This window comes from Lytechinus pictus, chromosome 6, assembly GCF_037042905.1.
Source record: "Lytechinus pictus isolate F3 Inbred chromosome 6, Lp3.0, whole genome shotgun sequence".
Classification (NCBI taxonomy): Eukaryota; Metazoa; Echinodermata; class Echinoidea; order Temnopleuroida; family Toxopneustidae; genus Lytechinus; species Lytechinus pictus.
The window spans coordinates 22,841,168-22,859,659 of record NC_087250.1 but is presented as its reverse complement, the minus strand read 5'-3'; the positions used below and the strand labels follow the sequence as shown (position 1 = coordinate 22,859,659).

Genomic DNA, 18,492 nt, shown 5'->3' with positions numbered 1-18,492 from the left:
TTTTTAACTCAGTCATGCGTGCATTTTTAATGTCAAGATTGGCTGAAATGATAGAAGAGAAGCATACCATTCCATTCATGTAAATGTCATTAAGCAAATATCTAATTGTGACGGCAAACAATTACACTGAAATATGTTTTTTTTTGGAACGCACTGTAATTCGGATGCACACACAACTCACATGCTGATCTGAGGAATTTACAGACCGCGCGCTGTTTCATAAAATGCTCGTACGTACAGGAGATGGACACTTCATTTCTCGCTGACCTCTGGGGGAGGATGCCCATCTGGAGAGGATATTCTTCAAGGGAGTCAGTTTGTCATGGAAATCGGACCCGAAGATACTATAGGGCCTACAGGTATGAAACTTGATGAATTGTCATGAGTCTACTCTAAAACAAAATAGTTAAATAGACTAGATTATAGTAGTCCACAGGATGCATTATTTTACTACTTTGTTATTATTGTAAAGTCAGAAGTTAAGTCTTTAGGCTGCTATTTTCAGTGTATGAAATTAACCATTCAATAATGATAAAACAAATAAGATTAGTTAGTTGATTTTGACAAATTTTAATTAATTAATTAGTTTATGGGTTTAATTAAACTTGGTAATAATTTTTTTTTACAGAATGTGTAGTATTTCTACAAAATATTTGTTATCATAATCATGATTATCAAGTTTTATGCGACTATTCTTGTTTATTGTTATTTGATATTCATGCATGTTATTCAAGGGTCTTTTTACGGTTAAGTTAATTTTATCATTCATTATTGTTTTTTTTATCGTGTAAGTCATTATTATTAACATTATGAAAATATTTTCAATAATATATTATTATCAACAACGTCAGTATAATTGTTGCTAACATCATAATTAGTAATCGCTAGAGGGTATTCATTTGTCTCGCAATCTACTATGGTCAACAAGGAAATTCGTGATCACTCTCGCAAAAAGTGTCGAAAGCTCGTGAACTTGTAAGCTAGTGAACACTTTTTGCGAGAGTGATCACGAATTTCCTTGAAAGCTACTGAACACATTTTGCGAGAGTGATCACGAATTTCCTTGTTGACCATAGTAGATTGCGAGACAAATGAATACCCTCTAGCGATTATTTCATTCCGCAATAATGAACCTATTTAGTATCATAATTAGTAGTAGTTGTTGTTATTAGTACTCCGATTTGTAGAATGAGTAGGAATATTTTTCGTTGCTCTACTACTGTGGGGGCGTCGTGGTCTAGTGGTAACGACTCACGTCTTTCAATTAGAGTTTTCCTTCAGCAAGAAATTTACCACATATAAGGATCCAGGAGGCGAGGGGCCCGCCCCCCCCCCCCTTTTTTTTGGCGGAGCAAAAAAAAAAGGGAAAAGAAAGGAGGGAAAAGAGAGGAGAAAAAAGAAGAGGAGGAAGACGAGTGAATGAAATAAGATGAGTGGAAGACTTCGAAAATAGAAAGAATCTTTCATGTCACTATATAAAGTTTTCGCTCGCGCTTTTCATTTTTTGTTCAATATGGCGATTAAATATCAAGTTTGGAAGTCAATATACAAAAAATATTTAGAATTTTCATTATTTTGTTGTGATTTACGAATTGAATTTTAAAAAGTGCTCTGTAAAAATGTCAGTTTTATGGTCTGAATACTGGCATTTTCTGCTCGCGCTGCGCTCTCGCAAATTTTGATTTATCAGGTACCTTTTATTTTCGTGTATTCCATAAAGTTTTCAAAATATCCCTTTTCAGGTCTGATTGCATGTCAAAACGTATCAGCTAGCGCTGTTCGCTCGCATTTTGATTGGCGAGTTACGAATGTCTCAATATTGATTATACAACAAACAGTGTATCAAAAATTTTGGCTCGCGATTTGCGTTCGCATTAATGGTTAAAATATATAAACTGATGCATCCTATTTATGATTACATAAGTGCTTGAAATGTCCAGGTTTTAGGCCATGATATCATCATATTTCGCGCCCTCATTAGGCATTAATGAATAATATATTAATTTAAAAATTAAATTGTCCCTTTTGTTTCATCTCGCGCTTAGCAAGAGGAATAGTCATCATTTTCATATGATCACATGTCCTAAGGATGTCCTGGTCCTATGTCAAAACTCAAAGTAATACTAATGGTAAATATCAGCTCTTTATTAAGTGCCATCCATATAAAGCAGAAATTTACTCTCTTTTCAGTCGGAATATCACATAGTTCAAGCTCGAGCTTTGATTTCGCTTTGATTTTCATGATAAAATGATTAATTAGAATGCCTAGATTCTAGGTCTAAATATGAACAAGTGCGCATGTTTATTCAGATACTCAACTTGTTCTCTATTTAAATCATTATCCAGTTTCAGATCACAATATCAATTTTTTTTTGCTTGCGCTTTGTGCTCGCATTATTAAGGTAGGAAGATCCCTTATTACTCATTCTTTTCATTATTTACAAAACATTAATAGAGTGTCCCGTTTTTTAGGTCTAAATCTCGATTTTTTTTTCGCGCTCGGGCTTCGCGCTCGCGTGAATTGTTTAGTTATATAGCTATCCTGTTCATTATTCTTCCATCATGTCCATTCTTTATGTAGAAATGTCAAAATGTTTCAGCTCGCACTTCGCTCTCGCATTATTTGATTGTTGAAATATGTAACGTCTTCGTGGCTATAAGTGCAAGCAGTCTTTAACAGGTACATTTTCGGTCATGTCAAAACGTATACAAGTCATATACAAATTTTCTGCTCGCGCTTTGCGCTCGCATTAGTAATGTAAGGAAGATCCCCAATTACTCATCCATTTCATGATTTACGAAACATGAATAGAGTGTCTCGATCAGTAGGTCTAAATCTCGAAATTTTCCGCTCGCGCTTCGCGCTTGCATCAATTGTTTAGTTATTTACCTATTCTGTCTAAGTTACAAAGTGCTTAGAATTTCCATTCTGTAGGTAAAAATGTCAAAAAATTTCAGCTCGCGCTCGCATTATTTTATTTTTAAAATATGTAACTTCTTCATGGCTAACTGCAAGCAGTCTTTAACAGGTACCTTTTCCATCAGTTCATTTCTACTCGTGCTTCGCGTTCGTAGTAATTATTTACTTGCATACACATCTTTTTCAGGATAACAAACATTGCACAGAATGTTCAAATTTTAGGAAAAATAAAATTTCAACAACAAAAAATTGCTCGCGCTTCGCGCTCGCATTATATAGATAAGGATTATATATTTATGTTGATTTATGAGAATAAAACTAAGAAGTGACTATTTGGGACTACCCCTTCAAAGAAACCAAAAATTATCTTCGAGCGGCCGATCGGGGAAAATATGGCTGAAAAAAAATCCGCCCCCCCCCCCCTTATTGGGGAAGGCTGGATCCGCCCCTGACATTGTGCTGTACTCGACCCAGGTGAGGTGAATTTGTACCCGGTAGTATTCCTTGAATGCTTTAGCGCATATATGGCGGCTCAGCTACAGCCAGGGTAATAATATGATACCAAGTATCGAAGCACAGTTGTGTATGTGCAATTATAGTAGCTGCGCTATATAAACGAACCATGTAATTATTATTACTACTACTACTACTATTACTACTACTACTACTACTACTACTACTACTACTACTACTACTACTACTACTACTACTACTACTACCATTACTACTACTACTATTACTACCACTACTACTACTACTACTACTACTACTACTACTACTACTACTACTACTACCATTACTACTACTACTACTACTACCATTACTACTACTACTAGCTACTACTACTACTACTACTACTACCATTACTACTACTACTACTATACTACTACTACTACCATTACTACTACTACTACTATACTACTACTAGCTACTACCATTACTACTATACTACAACCACTACTATTACCATTACTACTACTACTACTACTACTACTACTACCACCACCACCACTACTACTACTACTACTACTACTATTACTACTACTACTACTACTACTACTACTACTACTACTACTACTACTACTACTACTACTACTACTACTACTACTACTACTTCTACTACTACTACTACTACTACTACTACTACTACTACTACTACTACCATTACTACTACTACTACTACTACTACTACTACTACTACTACCATTACTACTACTACTACCATTACTACTACTACTACTATTACTACCATTATTACTACTACTACTACTACCATTACTACTACTACTACTACTATACTACTACTACTACTACCATTACTAATACTACTACTACCATTACTACTACTACTACTATACTACTACTACTACTACTACTATTACTACTACTATTATACTACTACTACTAGCTACTACCATTACTACTACTACTACTATACTACAACCACTACTATTACCATTACTACTACTACTACTACTACTACTACTACTACTACCACCACCACCACCACCACCACCACCACCACCACCACTACTACTACTACTACTACTACTACTACTACTACTACTACTACTACTACTACTACTACTAATACTAATACTACTACTACTACTACTACTACTATACTACTACTACTACTACTTCTACTACTACTTTTACTTCTACTACTACTACTACTACTAATACTACTACTACTACTACCATTACTTCTACTACTACTACTACTACTAATACTACTACTACCATTACTACTACTACTACTACTATCAGTACTACTATCCTAATATAAAACAAGAAAACATACACTGGTACAGCCCCTGATCATGATAGCTATACTACTTTTTTTTTCAGGTGAGATTCTAGTCCCGACAATCGTTGTCAATCAGAGGCCGCGGAACGATTTTGAAAGTGGAAAGGGGCTGACCATGCAAAAAAAAAAATCATAATTAGATAGTCATTTTAACGTTTTTTGTACACGGTTTTGGCAAAAAATGCGGGGGCTGAAGCCCCCGCACCCCCTCCCTTCCGAGGCCCCTGTTGACAATTTATTTTCATTACAACTTTATCTCTCTTTCGATATATTTTTGTTTTTACTTTTTTGAATGTTCATTCTAAATTTTTCATGCAAATATGAATACTTTTATTAATCATTGATGCAAATATGAATATCTTTATTAATCACCATATCCTGTTATTTCATCAAATTAATGTATTTGGCCCAATGTGTACACACGCAAGTGAAATTTCAAGATTAGATTCAAGGTTATTTATGGAGATTATTATTTTAAGAAGTATTTCACTTTCATTCAGCGAGCAAAGCTGAAGAATAAATAACAGCTAGAGTATTGGTATATGGTCATCATTGTAATCATGAGCAGTAGACGTTGAATATCTCGAAATGATTTCAGTACTAACATACAGTAGGCCTATATACAATACACAATTCTTTCAAATTTCAATTTCAAAAGGGTACGGTATCCGAAAAAAGGGACTTGCGAATAGAAATTAAAAAAAGTTAACACAAAAAGGAATTTTATTTTCTTTCTCTTTCATTCTCTTCTTCACTAAATAAAATATTATACCTAATTTTTCAAAGAATAAAAAAAAAAAACCAACCCGGACCCAAAATTGAAGTTAGCAAATCACATACCAATCAAAATGGTTATAAAACAGCAATGCGAACTCGATGCAATTTCAGCCGCTTGCCAACTGAGTATTTTGCTAGAGCTACCAACAATTATCAGGCTTCAAAATAGGATTTATTGTGCTTTTTACCGGCCTCAAAACCATGTCATGCTGTGTTAGAAGCGTTGTGATTCCATAGGTTTTGGCAGAGAAAACCTGGGTGATTTTCCTGCTTTTCAGATTGCGCAGTTTATTTTCTTCACTTTTATCACAAATAGGGTTATCATAAATATCTTTTCGGGCAAGCTCAAATGACTGGTATAAATTTGCCACATTTTTCCCCCGCTAATCTCGGGCAGCTTTCCGTTTTTATCTGTATTCAGATTATGTTTAACAACTTTTCCTAACATAGCAAATTAAGCGTAATTAGAGCCAAACAAAGAAATAGAAAACAATATAGTGAAGAGTAGGTTTCCATCCACAAGGGGTGCCATTTTCCTCCGCAAATAAAAAAAATGAACTCATAACTATCTTAAAATAATGAAATAAGCTATTCCCACTTCGTAAAAAAATGATATCACGATCTCCTAATGTGACGATACGTATTTCAGGCCGTAAGCTTGTTAAAGCAAGAAAATATACAGGTCCATGATGAAAGCCGCTGTCGAAACTCATTATTTAAAGATTTTCTTTGAGCAAAAGACTCAGCTGTCAAGCGGTAAATCTTTTTGTTGTTTTGATGAAAATGATAATCTGAGAAAGCAATCAAAATAACTTTAGCAGAGACTAATAAGCTAAGCTTATTATTCTCTGTTAAAGAATGTTATTGGTCTCTGCATGCTAAAGTTATTTTCATTGCTTTCTCAAATTACAATGCAGTTCGTAGTTACTTCATGGACAATTTTGGTCAAATGACCTTTCATTTCTTTCATTATGATAGGCAGATTTCAAAGCAAGATATTACGTAAGCTTGCCTTACATAGCAGGATGAAGAAATTGAATAGACCAGGTGACTAGAATAAGCACACCAATGAACACTTTATGAAGGTATTTGTTGCATTCCTACTTTGAATGCATATCATAGCATGTTGCACAATGTACTTGGCAAACTGTGAAATACCAGTCGTTCGTGGACGCATTGTTGTGTTTTGTGGATGTAAATGAAAACCACAATTCAAAAGAATATATGAATAATCAAGACATCAAAGTTGGTGCTAATCTCATTAGATTTTAAACCACCATGTCACTTTAGTACAAATGACCATCCTCTGATCATGCGTAGAATCTTTTGATCATGCGCAGAAAGGAACTACGAACTGGCTTATTTTCTGCTTAACCCTTATTTGGGGGTGTCAATTTGACATTTACCTAAGAAATTAATTATATTCTAGGCAACAGGGCCCTGACGCGTCACCCACTCACTAATTTTTTTTATATTTTGTTACATGAAATATTAAAGATAGGAATTTTTTCCTCAATGCCCTGTAAAACAAGGTCTTATTCCTCCCTGAACATGCACTTTAAAAAAGATTGAGTAAAAAATTACTCAATATTGGGAAGAAAGGGAAAAAACTTGTTTGCTGCGTAATTCTTTCCCTCACATTGGGTAAATTAACTGGTAAATTTCTACGCAACATTGCGTAAAATTTACAAAGTATTTCGTATCATTTTACCCAGCAAGCATACATTGTCACATTTCACCCGATATTGGGTAAACTGTTTTTAGATTGTGGTATTCCCATAGTTTTAACACTTTAAGGTTCAGTCCTCTAAATGTCAAATCTGTAAAAAATGAAGTTTTATATGAGTCAAACGACAAAACAAAGAAGAAATAGTGATGGACATCATTGACTGTAACTGTTTTGTAAAAAAAAAAAGATAAGCGAAAATTTAAACTATAATAATTTTTTTATTTGACATCCGATTTTGATAAAAAGTTTTTTCGACATTATGCTTGTTGGATTTTTCTCATTGTTTAAAATCAGCATTTTCCTGTGGTAGAATTGACCTTTAAATGTAATCTAATAATCAATTTGGCATCTCGGTATACTTGACTGTCATCTTTTGTCTGTCTTATATTATTTTAAATGTATAGTTTTTCTTTTTAAAAAGAAAACGTTCTGTCATTTCTTTCATAAAAACCAAGTGAACTTCTTTCTTAAAACAATCAACAAAGTATGCATGTTGTTGATGCCTTTGTCTGGTCCTTCCCAGTTCTCAACTCAGGCCAAGACACATCAGCCAAACCGAATCCAAGACGACCGAATCTATTACATTATCGATCGGTTTTTTAATCAGTTTCATATTAATGTGACTGAACCATTACGAGCAAGTCATTTTACCGCCCTTTCAGTGATTCCAGTGAAAAATAAGGCTAATGACGAATATCACGTGTGAAACCAAACTAGAACGTGATAAGAATCACGAACTCTAATCACAGTCACGATTACAATAGCAATCATCATGACAATGATGATTAAAAATTTACGTGTGAAAAGGCCCTAAGTTGATCCTTTTAGAACCAAACGCCCATCACCTGTTTTTATGGTTTTAAGAAACATCATCCGCCAATAACTGGAATATTTGGTTGAAACGATTAATTTTCCTCAAGAAATCGGAAAGGGGATTTATTTTTTCCTCCTGCTCACTGGAATTTGTAGATGGTTTGTACACAACTGGGGCTTGTTGCAGAAAGAGTTGCGTTTAAACGCAAGTCAAAAAATCAATCGCAAGTCAAAAATGCGCGCTGCTGGAAATCAAGTTTCGCATGATTTTTAGAGTTGCGTTTAATTGCAACTCTTTCTGCAACGGGCCCCTGATGAGTCAGCGAAAGAGTAACATCACGATTTGTTTCATATATAACACGGAAGCAGGGGGGGGGGGGGTTGGGGGGCTTCAGCCCCCCCCCCCCCACTTTTTTCCAAAACCGTGTACAAAAACGTAAAAATTACCATATGATTGTGATTTTTTGCATGGTCAGCCCCCCCCCCACTTTGAAAACCGTTCCGCAGCCCCTGTATAATAGTATGAATAATATAGGTCTAATAATCATGCACTCTTAACATGCTTAATGCACTCTTGTGGACTGGGATTTACATCTTTTGAGAGTGCATTATAGCTCCTTCTGGAGTGAAAATGTCTAAAAATAAGAACAGCTAGTTCACTCCAGGAGCTATAATGCACTCTCAAAAGATTCAAATCCCGCTCCAAAATGACTGGTCCCTCGTCTCACTCTAAGAGGAGGGTGGTTAAGGAACCAGATTAGCTCTCACTCATTAAAATGTTTGAAATCATATAAAATATAAATAAAATGACTATCATAACGTTTTTATTTTACGAGGTGCTCAAAGGTTCCACTCACATGGTTAAACTCTTTTTATAATAGCCCACATTCATTAAAAAGCGTGTTAAGTTAATGCATGCAATATTTCCTGTTTTTGTTTCTGATTGCCTAATCCTCCTAAAAAATGAACATATCCTTTATCATTACATTTAAAATGTTTTAAAATGGGAAGAAAGAATACGAGTGTTCCATAAATGTATGCGGGCGAGTTTATTCAAATAATTTTCACCATCTTACGTCGCCCAACCGCAAAGAAAATGACGTCGATCGGTGAGAATATGAATAAAACACAACTAAAAACAAATAAAAAGAGAAATTTTCTCAACACAGTGGACAAATCGGTGATTATATTCGAGTGAAGAACCACAAATTTACGTAATTATTCAATAGTAATATTTTTTTAAGAGGAAAGTGCATATACGGTACAAAATGGTTCAATTGTTTGCGGTCTTTTTTATATATCTTCTAAAATACATTCATTTTATCAAGGAAAATGAAAGCCACATAAACACATGTCGAATAAAGATACATTCTTCACATGATTCTTTTTTTTTTTTTGGGGGGGGGGGTGTCATCTGGAAGTACAATAGATTGAAACAACCTTTCCAAAAAGGAACGATTCATAATGTGTACTTTCCCTAAATCTTACCCAATCATTTCGTGTGCATGTGTTACCCAATTCCATTACAATACAGAATCGGGTATCAAAATAATCAATCTTATTATGTATTTGGTTTGTTGGTTTGGTTTTATTCACGATTTAAAAAATATATAAATATAAACAAAATAAACATTGCATATGATCAAATAATTATATACAATATAACAATGTAACAATAATCAAACTTAACAATGCATGTAATACAAAATTATGTATCGCAGGGATAGACCCGATTTAGATTGGCTATAAATAACCAACCTTTTCTTCCCCGGGGTGTGTGCTTATTCCGAAAGTTCGTTATTCCGAAACAGGCAATATACCAAGAGGTTCGCGATCCCGGGAATAAAAAAAAAAGAATAAAAGTGTTTGAAAATCCGAACACTTTTGAGGCATTCACTGGTGTACAGATGGGGGCCTTTGGGGCCATTGCCCCCCCCCCCAAAAAAAAAAAAGTAAAGTAAACTGGGTAAAAAAGGATGTTATCTTCTCAATATTATGTAAAAATATGTCATAAGACTGTTTTGGGAAGGTAAATATAATTCTCGCTTCTAACTCGCTTTTGGGCTAACCTTTTGCGCGCTGATGTTGCAATCTAATTGCACACTCGTACAATTATATTCAACGATCGTAATAATTAGTTTTCTCCCCTACCTTCAAATTAGATAGGCTAATTGGTATTGGTATTCATTTTCCATATCACAACATTAAAAAAAAACAATACAAGGTAAATGTATGTACATAATAAATATAATAGGTATAGTGAAATGGCTGGATAAGCCCACTCAGCTTTGGTAGTATAACAACGCTGTTCTTTCCTGGGATCCATGCAGAGCATAAAAGGCACTAGTTCTTGGATAATATCTATATAATAATACCAAGTGTCAATGGTGCAATATGGAAATCTTGAATTCAAGAAAAGAAAATGGAAACAATTGTATTATTATCCCCCCACAAAAAAAATGCAAACTTCGGAAGAGCAAACATTCGAAATAACGAACATTTGGAGCAACGATCGAGTTGTAAAAAGTCAATTTCTATTGTCATATCTTTATAACTTCGTAGAAGTTGACTTGCAAAGAAACTTTAAGCCAATACATGTCGACATTTAAGATTTCATTAGTCGACTTTGCAATATGTCGCCGTGTCATTTACCTTTTAAGATGGCGACTTTGTAGTAAAGACGATTTACATCGCCAGGTAGTTTTTGTAAGTCGACTTGGCAAGATATCTTTTTTAGAAAAACTTAAAAGTCGACTTGTCAATACATATTATGTCGGAATTTCACCTTACAAAGTAGAAGAAGTCGACATGATATGCAACATTAATTGACTTATTAAGCTTTAAAGGTTTTATTAAAATATCCGCATATCTCAGCGGATTAGGCTGAATTATATTGGATTTACAAAGTATAACAATGATAGAATGATATAGCAAATCAAACCATACAAATTTACTATTTACAAATAAATAGACAAACACATTGGGTAACCTGGCAGATTAAGGAAAAGATGACCAGAGTATAAAGAAGAGGGGGAAAGAAGATTCAATAGATAGGGGATGAGGTAGATGAGGAAGGGCGGGGGAAGATATACGAATGACAGAATAGAGGGGTAGGCGAGTAGTAATACACAGCAGATAAAATACTGATTTAAAACAAGGAGAAAACCGAAGAGCGGGGAACATAGCTCGTTGAATTTTAAAGAAATGTGATACGGTAATGATTATATAAATTAAATTGGCAATGTTCTCGAAACTAAAGACAATTATACGGGTCTATAATGTTGACAAGAAATGTCAAAGTATAAGCAGGTGAAGTACAAGATCTTGACAGTAAATATGATAATATAAACATTTATACTAGGAATCATGATGATAATTATATATGACAATATAAACATACTACGAATCAAACGACTTTGGCCAATATTTTTTTTAAGCATCAATCGGTAAATGTTCTAGGATTATTATTTTTTTAGCGTTCTTCTCCTTTCTTTTAACACAGTCATGGACCTTTTCAACGCCACCATTTCGGCAACCATGATAACTGAAGAAGAGGAGGCTGAAGAGATGCAGACTGCTCTAACCAACCCTGTGCAAATGGGAACTTCACGAATGCAGCAAATAAACGCCGTAATTACGATCGGTATTTCCCTGGCGAGCAGTATCCTATCCCTCATCTTAAACACCCTGAACATCATGGTCGCCACAAACAAGCACTTCAATCTCCCCGTTAGTAACTGCGTCGGCATCGTGTCAATGTCTTTGGCAGATATGATCATCGGTTTAGCCACAATAGTACGTTTTTCTTTCAGTTTCTGGCAGCGGATCATCTGCCGGGTACACCTGGTATTCTCGGTTACGGGTGTCCGGGTATCCGTCGTCTCCTTAATCCTCATCATTGTCGATCGCTACGTGGCCATCATCCATCCGTTCAGGCACCAGCGTTACGCAACGAAGAAGTTCTGCATCGTGCTCGTAGTCGTGATGTGGATTCTGACAGCATTTGCCAACATCCTCGAAAATGCTACCGGTAGCTACTTTTACGACCCTAATCGGCGTATATGCGATGTTCAGCTCTCGTTAACGCGTCTTCTCGTGTCGACTATATTAGTCTACTTCGTACCGTTGTCAACTATGCTTGTCATCTACATGCATCTCCTCGTTGTTGTCCGACAGTTGATCCTCGACATGAACCGAATTCATCCGGTCAGAGACTATTCGGTCTCCAACCGGGTTACGGCTAGCACTAATTTCTCCAACTTTACGCTCCCTGAAGCTTCGATCCCAGGACCAAGTACGAATCGCGAGATGCAAGGAGGTGACATCGTCAATGCCTCACAACAGAATGACCACACCGGGCAGTTCAAGCTTATCCTGACCTTCTTCGCAGTCACCGCAGCCTTCACCGTAACCACGGTCCCCAACAGAATTGTGCGTCTTATGGCTATCTTCAAAGGACCTCTCTCGGTATCCCCTGGGTTAACCCTTTTTTGTAGAATCCTTGTCATCAGCGGTAGTTGGCTGAATTTTTTCATCTTTTCGGTCATGAACCACAACTTCCGGTTAACACTAAAACACATTTTTAGACGTAGGTGCGCTGGACATTGCCACTGCTAAAACCAGGACCCAATGTCATATTAGCGTACTTTCGCATTCACTGCGCAGACGCTTTCTACAATGCATCAATTCCTTTGAAAATACAAGTGGACTGGGACATAGCAGATCTTCTGAAGTTTTGGACCAGAGAAAAATCGCCAATATGCCCTTTGTTCAAAGTCCGGCACGACAATGCTGTTTTGATTAATCGATTTTCGACATAGGCTGTTTGTCATTGAAGGGATTTTGAAAAAGGATTATCCGTGTTATAGAAAGCGTCTACGCGCAGTGATTGCGGTAACTCCCTGGAGTTAGATGTTGAGAACACGGCTGAAGGGGATGGCCTATTCACATCAAGATCGATCTCTGCGCATGCTCGGTACATAGAAAGTAAAATTCAGCACTGCGCATGGATGGTTGCTGAATCACGTGATTCTGTCCTCTTTGCCTTCCGCCTTCATTTACCAAAATTCCTTATTATTGCAAAATCTATGTAACACATTTTAACAATCCTAAAATTTGAAATTTGACTTTTTTATATCTTCATATTTAAAGTTAGTCCTTATAGCATACTAAAAACAATCGGCTGATTACTATTCGCATGAACAGATCTGAATTGATTTCAAATCCTTGAAATTTACTGTGCGACATTGATAATAGACAATCTTGGTGGAATTAACATATCTGGTGGGTGTTTCATAAAGCTGTTCGTAATTTAAGAGCGACTTAAAAAACGACTTTCTTACGCGTAAACTAATCACCAATGAACATTAAATGTTGAATATCATTTACTACAAGAAAGTATCACCAGTCGTTCTTAAAGTTACTCTTAACTTACGAACAGCCTCATGAAACAGCCTCCGGTGTCATTAGCAAAGCGTTTGAGAATAATGTGTAATCCATCTTGTTATCACACACTTTAAAAAAATTTGGTGTTAAAACTGACACCAGTTGGCAGAGGACCACACCCTAAGGTGTTAAAATTTTACCCTAGAGATTGAACATAGCACCAAAGAGTGTAAATGTAACAACCAAAGCCTGAAAGGTGTTGTAATAACACCTATAGGTGTTAAACTAACACTGTCAATTTAACACCGGAGTAAAGTAACTGGTGTGGTCCTCTATGTACACTACACCGGTTAACACCACAGTTTTTGCAGTGTAGAGCGCAGTGATGGTTGTTTCAGTAAAATCTGTGTTCCAAAAAGCCATTCTCAAAACGTGCAGAAAGGCGTGTCTTTTTTTTTTAAATATGCAACTGAGAGACCATTCAAACAGTCAGTGTAAGCTTATAGTGACAAACCCCTAGTACCTGTTTATTCGATATAAATATATACAAGGGTGTAGCCTGGGGTGCACGTGCATCCTCCCGCTCAGGCAGAGGGGTTCCGACACTGGCAAGCAAAATAAATTTGTACCCCTTCTTCTGCTTTCAACAGATGGTTTTCAAAACTTTAGTTCCACCTCCCCAAGATACATGTGCACCCCCATACCACTTTAGTTCCACCTCCCAAAGTTGTACACCCCCATACCACTTTAGTTCCACCTCCCCAAGATGTGCACCCCCATACCACTTTAGTTCCACCTCCCAAAGATGTGCACCCCCATACCACTTTAGTTCCACCTCCCAAAGATGTACACCCCCATACCACTTTAGTTCCACCTCCCAAAGATGTACACCCCCATACCACTTTAGTTCCACCTCCCCAAGATGTGCACCCCCATACCACTTTAGTTCCACCTCCCCAAGATACATGTGCACCCCCATACCACTTTAGTTCCACCTCCCAAAGATGTACACCCCCATACCACTTTAGTTCCACCTCCCCAAGATGTGCACCCCCATACCACTTTAGTTCCACCTCCCAAAGATGTGCACCCCCATACCACTTTAGTTCCACCTCCCAAAGATGTACACCCCCATACCACTTTAGTTCCACCTCCCAAAGATGTACACCCCCATACCACTTTAGTTCCACCTCCCCAAGATGTGCACCCCCATACCACTTTAGTTCCACCTCCCAAAGATGTGCACCCCCATACCACTTTAGTTCCACCTCCCAAAGATGTACACCCCCATACCACTTTAGTTCCACCTCCCAAAGATGTACACCCCCATACCACTTTAGTTCCACCTCCCCAAGATGTGCACCCCCATACCACTTTAGTTCCACCTCCCAAAGATGTGCACCCCCATACCACTTTAGTTCCACCTCCCAAAGATGTGCACCCCCATACTACTTTAGTTCCACCTCCCAAAGATGTGCACCCCATACCACTTTAGTTCCACCTCCCAAAGATGTGCACCCCCATACCACTTTAGTTCCACCTGCCAAAGATGTGCACCCCATACCACTTTAGTTCCACCTGCCAAAGATGTGCACCCCATACCACTTTAGTTCCACCTGCCAAAGATGTGCACCCCATACCACTTTAGTTCCACCTGCCAAAGATGTGCACCCCATACCACTTTAGTTCCACCTCCCAAAGATGTGCACCCCATACCACTTTAGTTCCACCTCCCAAAGATGTGCACCCCATACCACTTTAGTTCCACCTGCCAAAGATGTACACCCCCATACCACTTTTGTTCCACCTCCCAAAGATGTGCACCCCATACCGCTTTAGTTCCACCTGCCCCATGCTCAAACCAGCCTTCGTCCATGTCATAAAAAGTAAAACTTTGTTCAATATTTTGCTTGTAATCACAGACGCACTTGTCAAAATTTCACTTTGATACAAATCAAATATTTTATTAGACTCTGTTTTTTGTACCAATAAACAACATTTGTCTTTGTTAATTTTTGTACATGAAAAAGTTTCAGTAATCGATAGATGAAAATGAATGAAAAAAGTATGTGCGTGACACCACGACAATTCATTGTAGGCCTTAGAGTATATTATATTTGTCCTTAAAGGTTCACATGTAAATACACTTTGCCAGGTTTTTCCCCCTTTATTTAATAAGTATACACTCAAGGTGTCTGGACATGTATGTTGTTTCTCATTGACTTTGTGTAATAGCCAGTCTAAGGAAAACACCTTTTTAGAGATTACTATTAATATGCAGAATATATTAGACTATAATTTTATTTGGATAGAGAAAGTAAAATGAATATAAAGAGAAAATATTTGCTTATTGTACTTGATAACATAATTAATGTTAGAATAATGCTTTATTAATTTCGATAGGGAAACTTTTAATTTGAGTATATGTATAAGTATTCGTTTTTTCTTTTTATATTGTAACATAAGTACTGCAGGGTAGACTTGCCTTTTCAACAAATAACCTTTGTTTATAATTTCCGATTCTGATTTTTTGTATTTGTATGTTTTATAGGGTCATCAGAGACCAAATAAAACAATTACAATATTTAGAAATAATCATGAAATCGTCAGACCTGTTTCTGATTTTTCTCAAGCACACATCAATTTACTCTATCCGCATAGAATGGTTACAGATATCTAAGTTTACTATTATTCCATATATATATAAATATATATATGTGTGAATATATGTGTATATACATGTATATATATATATATATTTATTTATATATATATGTGTATATATATATATATATATGTATATATATATATATATATATATCATATGTTTTATTTCACATGATAATATTGCAATGATTTTTTATTTCCGCATGTCAGTTTTGTTATATTTATATCGTAGGCCTATTTTTTTTGTTTTCCTTTGTAAAATTAAAAAGTTTTCACAATTCAGCTTTGTATGCGATCATTTTTTCTTGACAAACCATTTCAACTCTATTAGGTAAAATTCAAAGAAGAGGGGTGGGTTATTATTAGCCTCGTTCAGATGTGGGTTCCTAGTCGGCATAAAACTTTTATCATGAATGGATTGAAATTCCAAAGATATTTATCTTATTACGACCAAGACGTAGACTGTTTTGAACGGAGGAAGGCAGGGTCAGAGGAAAGGTCCGAGTATTGCCCGTCTGGAGTCTCCGAACAGAGTTTCTCAGACCTTCCTCCGATACTCTAAACTCTTTCCAAGGTACCTTGGTCGAAGGAAGGTCCTAGTAACTCTGTCCAGACAGGCACTATTCCGACCTTTTGTCCGACTGAGCTTCCTCGGACCTCTGGGTCGTGATAAGATAAATATCTTTGGAATTTTAATCCATGCATAATACAAATTTTACTCCCACTGAGAAGCCACGTCTGAACTATTAAGTCGAAGGAAGGAATTATAAGTCAAGGGAATCGTTCCCATAATTTTCAACCAGATAAAAGTGGAGGGGATGAGTTATTTGTCGAGGGGACATGTTATAACTCGAGGGAACAAGTTCCGTAAGTCACGGGAACGAGTTATAGGAAAAGAAAATAACGTATCCCTATAGCCATTCGCCAATGAGACGCACATAATACTGCATGGACATGCAGCCTATTACAGCCGAGACTAAAGGCCACCGCACACCTTAGGACTGGGCTGCAACCCGATTTAGGAATCGAAGTAGAATCTATGCTTATATTAAGACATGGAATATCTTATTGTGTAATGTTCTTAACAATCGTACGAATACCTAGATAGCCTATGACATGTTCATATCTGTGAGTATGCTATCATTCTTATAAGAATAAAAGCGAATATTTAGTCGTATATGATTTGAAACTTATTTGGCCTTTACTAATTAAGTCTTGCAATCAACCGAAATTGTAATATTAGTATTCTCTCAGTTAATTTGAACCTCAAATATAAAAAAAATACCTTTCAATCTAATTTTTACAAAATGAGCAAAATGCGATCTATTCCAAGAAATGAGATCGTGGACTAGTCGTAAGGTGTGCGGCAACCTTAAGCCGAGACCAAGATCTAAGGTAGATATGAAGTGATTACTGGGATTGTGTTGTGAATCTAGAAGTTCCCACTTCTCCCAATGGTCCAAATGGTGACACTCCTGCGACAATTGCTCCGGGCTTAATTTCGTCTACGATGTAGGGTTAGGGTTGCAATGGGTTTTAGGTTAGGTTTAGGGTAGGGCATAGTATGAAAGCCCAGGGTTGAAGTTGGTCATTCGATTAGTGTGTGGAATTTAGAGCGGAGCAATTGTCGCCGGAGCAAATGTCATGGACCCAGACCCAGTATTTGGAATGGTCTCCCCAATAAATAATATACCCATGCCCTTCGGCAGTTCAATTATTTTTTAATAAAAAGCAAAAACTTGCTTTAGAAAGTCCACTGTATAAAATTGTACTTGGAGAGTGGAATTGTTCACTTGTTTATATCGTACAGCGTTTTGAGCATGTGAAAAAGTGCCATATTAATGCTGAAATGGATGTACGTATGGCCGTGTAGTCGTGCGTTAGGGTATGTGTACAGTAGGTATGTATCAGGGGCGGATCCAGGAATTTCCAAAGGGGGTTGGGGGCACATTTTCCCCGAGGAAAAAAATTGACAAGCAAAAAAAAAAAGGTCTTCCCTTTGAAAGGGGGGGGGGGCACACTTCTCTTTTAATTGCATTTTTACATTACAAATTATAATTGTGCCTCTCAAAGGGGGGGGGGGGGCACTAGCCGGCTTTACCCCCCCCCCCCCTGGATCTGCCAGTGGTATGTATGTATCCTTGGCGTAAATCTGTGACTTTATACTATTCAAATGGGGTTAAACAATAGATTATTCCCCCCCCCCGCCTGAACAATATAGGTTCACTGCTTGGCTTGGATTTACGCCAGTGGTATGTATGAACTAAGGGACTTACCATTAGATATCCAGGGGGGGGGGGCTCGAAGTTATTCCCCAAAAAGAAACTTTACTTGCTATATGAGAAACAAACAAAAACTTGACTCACCATCAGAGCAACAAAAAAACTTGGT

The 18,492-nt window shown here is 36.9% G+C and overlaps 1 protein-coding gene across 1 annotated transcript; it reads left to right on the top strand.

Annotated features, from left to right (window-relative positions):
* The first annotated feature begins 9,626 nt into the window (after positions 1-9,626).
* Positions 9,627-12,762, top strand: LOC129262813 (histamine H2 receptor-like). The gene has a single exon (XM_064101222.1). The coding sequence runs from the start codon at positions 11,554-11,556 to the stop codon at positions 12,664-12,666; it is 1,113 nt and encodes a 370-aa protein (XP_063957292.1). The 5' UTR covers positions 9,627-11,553; the 3' UTR covers positions 12,667-12,762.
* The last annotated feature ends 5,730 nt before the right edge of the window (positions 12,763-18,492 follow it).